The 8,874-nt window shown below is 39.3% G+C and overlaps 1 protein-coding gene across 1 annotated transcript; it reads left to right on the forward strand.

Annotated features, from left to right (window-relative positions):
- The first annotated feature begins 3,993 nt into the window (after positions 1-3,993).
- On the forward strand, positions 3,994-8,502 carry LOC115431705 (proline-rich protein 2). Its single transcript, XM_030152328.1, has 2 exons — positions 3,994-4,063; positions 8,204-8,502. The coding sequence occupies exons 1-2, from the start codon at positions 3,994-3,996 to the stop codon at positions 8,500-8,502; spliced, it is 369 nt and encodes a 122-aa protein (XP_030008188.1).
- Positions 8,503-8,874: the final 372 nt, after the last annotated feature.

The following is an 8,874-nucleotide window of genomic DNA, read 5'->3' on the forward strand; positions in this document are numbered from 1 at the left end:
ACAAGTAAAAGGCCACTCTAAAATGTGCAGTTTCTCACCACAGCACAATACCACAGATGTCACAAGTTTGGAGGGAATATGCACTGGTCATGTGCCTTCAGGAATCCTTCCACCAGAGCTCTGCCTTGTGAATTGAATGTTCATTTCTCTACCATAAGCCATCTTCCAAGCTGTTTCAGAGAATTCATGAAGAAGACTGTGTGAGGAAATGGTGGTCACACCAAATACTGACTGGTTTTCCTGACCCCCCTGTACCACCCAATACAGTAGAAGTGCACAATTTTAGAGTGGCCTTTATTGTGGCCAGCCTAAGTCACACCTGTGCAATAATCCTGCTGTCTAATCAGCATCTGGATCTGCCACACCTGTGAGGTGGATGGATTATCTCAGCAAAGGACAAAGGAGAAGTGCTCACTAACACAGATTTAGACAAATTTATGAACAATATTTGAGAGAAATAGGCCTTTTGTGTACATAGAAAAAGTTTTAGATCTTGAGTCTGCTCATGCAAAATGGGAGCAAAAACACAAGTGGTGTCATTTATATTTTTGTTCAGTGTATGATATAATTTTGAAACTTTTGTCCATGATACTAAAAAAACCTGTCAAGCCCTGCAGCTTTGACGTCCTTTGCAGATCGTCAACAGCAGATGAATCCTAATGACTGTTCCACCTCTTCTTCTATACCTTCAAGTTTGCTGTGTTCAAGTCTGGTTTGTTCCTTGTTTGTTTGTGTTTGTTGATTGTTATGTTTGGTTTGATTGCTGTTGTTGTTTACTTTGTCTTTTGTTTACTTTATTGTGTATTCATTTGTGTTGTCTTCAAGGATTTATGTATATTTGTATGTATGCATGTACTCATATATGTATTTACTTTCTGGTATGTCAGTATGTGTGTGTACGTATGTGTATGTGAGGACGATAAGTGTGGTGTATGGAAGTCAATCTGCCTCATCAGATTCTGAATATAAATGCCACTGAATTTCTAGCACTGATTTTTTTGCACTGAAATTAAGTATCTGATTTTTTTTTGTTTCTGAATTCAACTATGTTCATAAATGTAGAATAAAAAAAATAAAATAAAAGGTTTAGATGCAAAAAATTCAGATTACACATCCAGGACACCAAGGATAAATATCGATTCTATCTCAAGTCAAACCGACAGCCAGCCAGTCAAGTTATGTTAGGTTGGTCGAGTGACGCCGATGCAGGAAGACAGTCAGTGTGGATGTGTGAGCTGAATTTTTTGCTTTTGAATTTTTGCATCTGATTTTTTGAATCTGAATTTTTTGTATCAGAATGTTTTTTAGTCTAAATTTATGAACATAGTTGAATTTAGAGACAAAAAATTCAGCTACTTAATTTCAGTGCAAAAAAAAAAAAAAAAAATCTAAATCAGATACTTAATTTCAGTGCTAGAAATTCAATAGCTTTTATAGTTCAAAATCTGATGAGGCAGATTTACTTCTGTAGAGGTGAATTACTCATAAGAGGTCTAAGGGACATGATTTTCATATATTCTGCTGATAGGAGGTTAAAGGACAGACTGTTGTGTGGAGAAGCGGTGGGATTACATAAATTCTATTTCCTCCCACTCCTTTTCAAATGTGCAAATGAAGTCATACTTTGCTTCATGTATATGTATGTTTACTTTTTGTTGCATATTCAAAATAAGCTAAACAAACAATAAAAAAAAGTTGTTCAAATTTCTATGAAAATCATTCACTAAATTCATGCTCAGCAGAACCTGCTTCATTTTCAGCCTCATGCACTTCTCCATTCGACGTCACTGTCAGCTACATGATTGCAGAATTACCATGAACTGTTCTGAATTCATTCCTGCTCACAGATAAACTCTCTTTATTTCCTTTGGTCTTGTGCAAATGCATAAGTTTTAAGAAAAAAATAATTAGAAATATCAACTTCTTTTGCATTCTTGGTGTGGTTTAATGTGAATTATATTGTTTTTAAGTGAGGATGTACAAAACAAACATGACTGTAGACATGCATACATTATAATGTTTAATATATAATGCAGTTGTGTTTTTTATATTAAAGCAACCTTATTCAACAGAAGACAATCCTGAAATATTGCGATGGTAACACTTTATAATAAGGACACACTGTGAAGCATTAGTTAAGCATTAATAAATACTGAATTCATCATTTATAAAGCATATTTCTGACATGAATACTCATTAGTATATGGTTTATAATCACAGTTATACATGTTTTATTCATCAATAATAAGCTCATCTACACTGTGCTTAATGATTGTATTTTCATACTTTATAAATTATGATTCAGCATTTAAACCTTTAGTATTGCATCACTTCCAAACCAGTTCTGATGTGCATTTCTGCTCACACACACACACTATTCACACATGTACTAATGGTTAGTGAATATGTTATGGGTATTTTATACTAACTCACACATTTATTTCCAATAGCTGTCCTATAAACAGTTACTACCTCCGCCAGGAGGTTTTTGTGATCGCTTTGCTTTGTGTGTTTGCATGTGTGTGTGTGGTGTGTGTGTGGTGTGTTTGTTTGTTACAAGATAACTCAAAAAGTTAAAGACAGATTTTCATGAAATTTTCATGAAATGTTGATACTGGCACAAGAAGAAATGATTAAATTTTGGTGGTGATCAGGGGTGGGGGTCCATGGGGGCCCACTGATCTGCCTTTGGCAGAGGTCTGCGCTCTCTGAGTGCTTTTTCTTGTTCATACAGGAATCCATTCTTTCAGGTAGTTCTAAAGCACTTATTACAAATGAATTCAGTCTGTGTGTGAGCTCATCTAAAGTGTGCACTATCTACGACATCTAAAGCATTTACAAATGAGATTTAAAGGTTGGAAATGAATAAAGACTCACAAAAGTCTCAGTTATTCGAACAAAGGAAGACACAACACATGGGATTATTAAAAACAAACTGCATGATTGAATGATTGTGATTATTGATGATGAGTAAAAAACCTTTATAACTGTGCTCATAAATGATATACTATGAGTGTTCATGTCAGAAATATGCTTTATAAATGATAAATTCAGTATTATTAATGCTAACTAATGCTTCATAGTGTGTGACTTATTATAAAGTGTTACCTATTGCGATAGAGAAATTCTTGTCCATGTCTACATCAACTGGTATTTTTTTATTTTATTTATTTTATTGCTGTCTAATGTCTTTGCAGACTCACACTGAGAGACACTGAGACGAAAGAATCATGTGAAGTCACTGAAGGGGAAATGGACACCGGTGCTGCTGTTTCAGAATGACTTCACCTCCCAGGCGATGGTGTGGAGACCTGTGTGTGTGTGTGTGTGTGTGTGTGTGTGTGTGTGTGTGTTTACTTGTGCGGTGTGTTTTACAGCCGTAGCCTCGGCGTACTGTAAATGTCAGCCGTCATCCAGCATTTGTGCAGCTCCTGCCCTTGTATGAAGGAGAAAGTGCCGATGTTGCAGATCCCAGCCTTGATTTAGACAGGAAACGGCAGGCAGGCTGCAGACGCACTGAGGCATGAAGGTAAATTCCCATAATTCACAGCTGAAAGGTTAGCCAGTGGTGCGCTTTGCTCCTCCCTCATGTTAGTTGTTAACAAATGTCAGCTGATTGAAATAAGCACAGTAAGCACACATTCAGTATGTGTGTGTGTTTGTGTGTGTGTGTGTGTGTGTGTGTGTGTGTGTGTTTGCTGGTGTTGCTCCTCTAAAACTGATCCAGTGTGATTTGTCGTCAGATGGTCTCCAGAGTTATCTGCAGTGTTGGACGTGCATCAGCTCACATGTCTTCTGCAGTTCAGGAACACTACAGGGGCAGTAGCCTCAGTGACACACGTTCTCCACCAGTATGAAGAGAACAGCCAAAGCAGGTTACCGGCTGCACTCCTTCACCTTTACAGTTGGCTGTGGGTTTGAACTTAGTCTGGACAATACCTGAAAATGATGTGGTTCTGTCCTGGCCTTTAATACTGACTTTACCTCGACATTATGGCTGTGGAAGCGGGTTTGGAAAGGAAACACTATGAAATATGCCAAGAACTGCACACCTACTGTTCTGGTATGGATTTTCTTCCATACTGATACAGGAAATTTATGTCAATGTCTCCAAATTAAAAAACAAAACAAAAAGACATTTAGACCTTTACCAAAAGTGACAACCAGCCCAAATATTTTCAGTCTAAAAAAATGGGTGGAAAACCTGATCCTACAAACACCACAACACAATTCAAACTCTAGTGTTACCACATTTACTTCTAGTGTCAATATTTATTTAAGGAAATCATACTTCTAGTCCACAGTGAAGCATTGTGGGTAGCAGTAGTGGACCTTCAAAAATGGATGCCAGAAGTTTATTGAGCATCTATAAAAAAAAGAAAAAAAAAAAGGTGGTATGATATGGATGATGTGGGGAACACACTCCCTATGAAGGGTTCATTCTGAGATAAAAACTAAACCAAACACCTTTCTTATTTTGCAGTGATGATAATTAATTAAATCTTTCTAAACCTAATGACTAGAGCTGAAACGATTAATCGACTCAAAGTGATCCAAAAAAATCCTTCATCCACAGTTCTCCTGAATCTTCAGCTTTGTTTCCTTCATTTCTCTGCTGTTAAACATTGGTTCCACTGTTGTGTTTCACACGGACGCTTATTGTGACGCACAAAGAAGCTTCACTTCAGGAAAACTGACATAGAATATTTCCCTTCAATCAATTCAAGTCGATTAATCGAATCTTGAATTTTTGCATTCACTTCAAACACCTAATGGATTAATCAGTTGCAGCTCTACTAACGACTGTGAAATATCTGAATACTTCCTCTGGGGATACGGGCATGGTATAAAAGACTGATAAACGCTGATGTCAGTACACGGGAAAGTCTGGGAGGGAGATGACTGTTAAAATAGAACCTTTCATTTTTCACCTCTATAGTATAGGAGTCAGTTTTCATTTTGATGATAATGTTTAAAACTGTTGCTAATTGTGGCTTTTATAGATATTTCGGTACTTATAATGTTGGCACATACAGTGTTGTAACTGTAAAAGAGTCCATCATATAACATTCATATTAACCTGCTGTCTAAACCGCCTAAACCCTCCTGTCCTCCACGCTCATCACTAACTGTCTGACACTTATTTAATGAAGACAGCTTCAACCAAAGATGGGATAAACACATAAAACGTCACATGACTATTCATGTATATATAATTTAGTTTATCTTAGGATACACACATTTATTTAGATTGAAATCTATCATTTTATGCTGTTTATTCTGGTATATGTTTACACTGAAGGAGCTGCTCTGCAATCTTCATTGTACATGCACTGTAAAAAAAAAAAAAAAAAAAAATCTGTAATTGAACAGAATTTTTCACCTGTTTATTTGACAGATTTTTCCTGTATTTTTAAGATACAGGAAAATATCAATGAAATGACAAAAACAGACTGTGACTGTCGTCATCTGTCGTCGTCTGTCATCCGTTACAAACTTTCAATCGTCTTCTTCTCTGAAACTACAATTTTCAATTGACTTCAACTACAGCTTCTTTATGATGATGTCAACAAAAGTGTCGTGAACATATTTGGATCCAGCTCTGATTCTGGATTTGGTGCCACTTTGAATACTTTCCCCATTACAACAGATAGGAAGTGCAGGTAAACTACAGGGCCATTGGTCCCCGTATTTTTTTTTTTTAAAATGGCGGGTCCGCACACTGAGACGCAGTGGCACAGAGACAACTCTCTGACCAATCAGAGGTCTGCAGTTTACACGTCATGTTTTAGTATCGCTTCCCCATTTTGGAACCTTGGCAGAGCAGGTACCAAAACACTAGTACCGGGTACCAGGTTCTAGGTTCTTTTATGTAATGGAAAAGCAAAAAGACCGAGTCGAGTCGAGCCGGTACCACGTTGTGGAAACACAGTATAAGTAGTGTCGTATTTGAAGTAAGGAAACAGGTCATTAGATGAGATCTCACACTGAGCTCAGACATGCCTTCACAGCTGTCCCTGTACACAGCTGCTCCACTGTCCTCAGTTCATTTAGCTAAACCACTATCAGTTCAGCTGGGAGGAAATCTGGGATAGAGGCTCTGTTGGTCGCTCTGGACAGGAAACAGGTACATTCTGTTTTTTCCTTCTATTTTCCCAGGTCTTTGAGTCTGTGTAATCCATTCATTTTGTGTTTTCAGTTTCCAGGCGTAGGAAAGGGAGAACTGCAACAGACACTTTGGTTAAGTAGGATGTTTATACCCCACGTATGTGTACTTCTACTGGAGTTTAGTGAGTACACTGCCATCTGTGTTTTTTAGTCCATTTGAGTCACAACAGCACAAGTCCAAGTGTTTTAGGTGTGAAACGGCTTCAGCAGATGCACTAGTCAGTACAAGAGAAGAGCGCAACACATGCTGCTATTTGCCATAAATATGTCCCGATGATTAGTTGAATGTAACATCAGGATATGCACACAGAGAAAAGCGCTTTTACCATTCCAGACCTTTTATTTCTCCTGCTAGCCCCTCCCTTTCTCTCCTGGAGTAACATGAATGCCCCCCCCACCCCCCATACAATTGAAAATATGGCATAATTTTACATGACAGCCCTTGGTCATTACAGCCCATGAGTTATTAGCTCATTGCGGCCGTGAAATTCCTAACCACTATGAGTGAACTGAGGTGTCAGGAGTTTGCTGAAATTGTGGTGTGTGGAATGTGATGTTTGATGGGCACCTTCTGGATCCCACCGCTGTGTGTGCGTCTCAGACAGTACGGTGGCAAGATACACCGGGACGAAGCCTGAACCCTCCTTTTAACGTGGAGGAGGCATAGTGGGGCCATATCTGAGAGGATTAAAATGTTGGTAAATTAATGTGTAATATTTTATGTGTAGAACTAATTTAATTGTAGAAATATTCTTTGTTAATGGACGGGAATATGTTTTCTTACAAGTGTTGTCTTCATGAGTAATGTTACTTATTACATATTCATCATTGTCAGTTCATTATAATCACTATCTATATGAAATCATAGCGATTTTTATTTTGTATTATTTTATGTTAACTTTTATTGTGCTTTTTGAATGTCTATTTTTGGTCCCTCCCAAGAAAATATGAACACACAACATGTCCACAAGATAAAAACATTAGATGTACAGAACTGAAATTCTAAGTCGTGCACCAGTGTTCATATAAAACATGTATTCTTTTAGAACAGGGATAAAAGCTCAGAGGTTTCTATTGATGGCAACGTAGTAAAGTCAGAACATTTACAGCATGTTCTGGGTCGTTCTTCTGGGTTCAACTGGTTTAGCTCTTTTGAAAATGTTTTGTCTCTCATCCAAGAGACTTCTTCAGTTCTGAACTGATAGACGTGTTTTTAACCAAATTTGAAGACATTCTCTCATATTTATTTATTTATCTATCTATCTATCTATCTATCTATCTATCTATCTATCTATCTATCTATCTATCTATCTATCTATCTATCTATCTATCTATCTATCTATCTATCTATCTATCTATCTATCTATCTATTTATTTATTTATTTGTGTGTGTGTATGTGTGTGTGTGTGTGTGTGTGACCCACACATATTATTTAGCATCATAACAAACCTAACATTAGCTCTAGACTTTTGCACAGTTCTTGAACATTATCTGTTTACAGGTCAGTCAGGTGCAGTCACTATCTTTGCATTTTACATCCGTTCATCCAAATACTGGCAATCAGCAAGTAGGAACTGACTTTTTAATAAGGGAGTATGATGGACTGAGAAAACCATGGTTTTTTTTATACCTTTGTTTTACCAAATTTGAAGAAATCCTCTCCGTGTTCTTTATGTTGCATTTCTGAGACTGAAGACAGGTCCCAGTGATCTAAACCTTTGGCCAAACCCAAGGACCCAGTTGAACATGTGGAGCAGATTTGGAGCCATTCTGGAATATCTAAAGGAACAGACTGACATATGGACAACCCTTTAGGAAACTGACCCAGAGCACAAGGCAGCCACACACACTGAGTCCAAAAGAGTGCATACATGTACACCAAAACCAAACCAGAATGGTATTACACAAGAAATACCACAACAGGAAGAGTGCCGTAGTCTGCTGCTGGTCCTACAGGTTCAATAAGGTTTGTACATTTATGAGGAAGACCCAGTCTTCCTGAGCTTACAAACTAAACAACAGCGCTGGGTGCAGGCCCAGTGTCCCCGCTGTGGGAGGAGCTGAGCAGCAGCTCAGGTCAGAGGGGTGAGGGCTGTTCAGCTCCACTGCAGCCCAGGCCCACCCCACCACCAGGCCCACCAGGCCTCACCCACCACAGGCCCACCCCACCACCAGGCCCACCGGCCCACCCACCACCAGGCCCACCAGGCCCACCCCACCACCAGGCTCACCCCACCACCAGGCCCACCCCACCACCAGGCCCACCCACCACCCGGCCCACACCACCACCAGGCCTGCAGGAAGTGACAGCAGGGAGCCAGAGGCAGCCCTGAGCTGCACACACACACACATGCACACACACACGCACACACACACACACACATGCACACACACGCCACACACACACACACACATGCACACACGCACACACACACACACATGCACACGCACACACACATACACACACACACATGCCACACACACACGCACAACACATACACACACACACATGCACACACACACGCACACACACGCACACACACACATACATACACACACACACAACATGCACACACATAACACACACACATGCACACGCACACACACATACACACACACACACACACACACACGCACACACCGCACACACACACACATACATACACACACACACATGCACACACACACACACACACACACACACA

The sequence above is a fragment of the Sphaeramia orbicularis genome, chromosome 13 (genome assembly GCF_902148855.1).
Source record: "Sphaeramia orbicularis chromosome 13, fSphaOr1.1, whole genome shotgun sequence".
Classification (NCBI taxonomy): domain Eukaryota; kingdom Metazoa; phylum Chordata; class Actinopteri; order Kurtiformes; family Apogonidae; genus Sphaeramia; species Sphaeramia orbicularis.

Excerpts from the sequence above, each read along its gene's own strand:
- LOC115431705 (XM_030152328.1), top strand. The coding sequence starts at position 3,994 with ATGGCTGTGGAAGCGGGTTTGGAAAGGAAACACTATGAAATATGCCAA. Across the intron at positions 4,064-8,203 it reads ACTGCACACCTACTGTTCTG|GCCCAGTGTCCCCGCTGTGG; the intron begins GTATGGATTTTC and ends CGCTGGGTGCAG.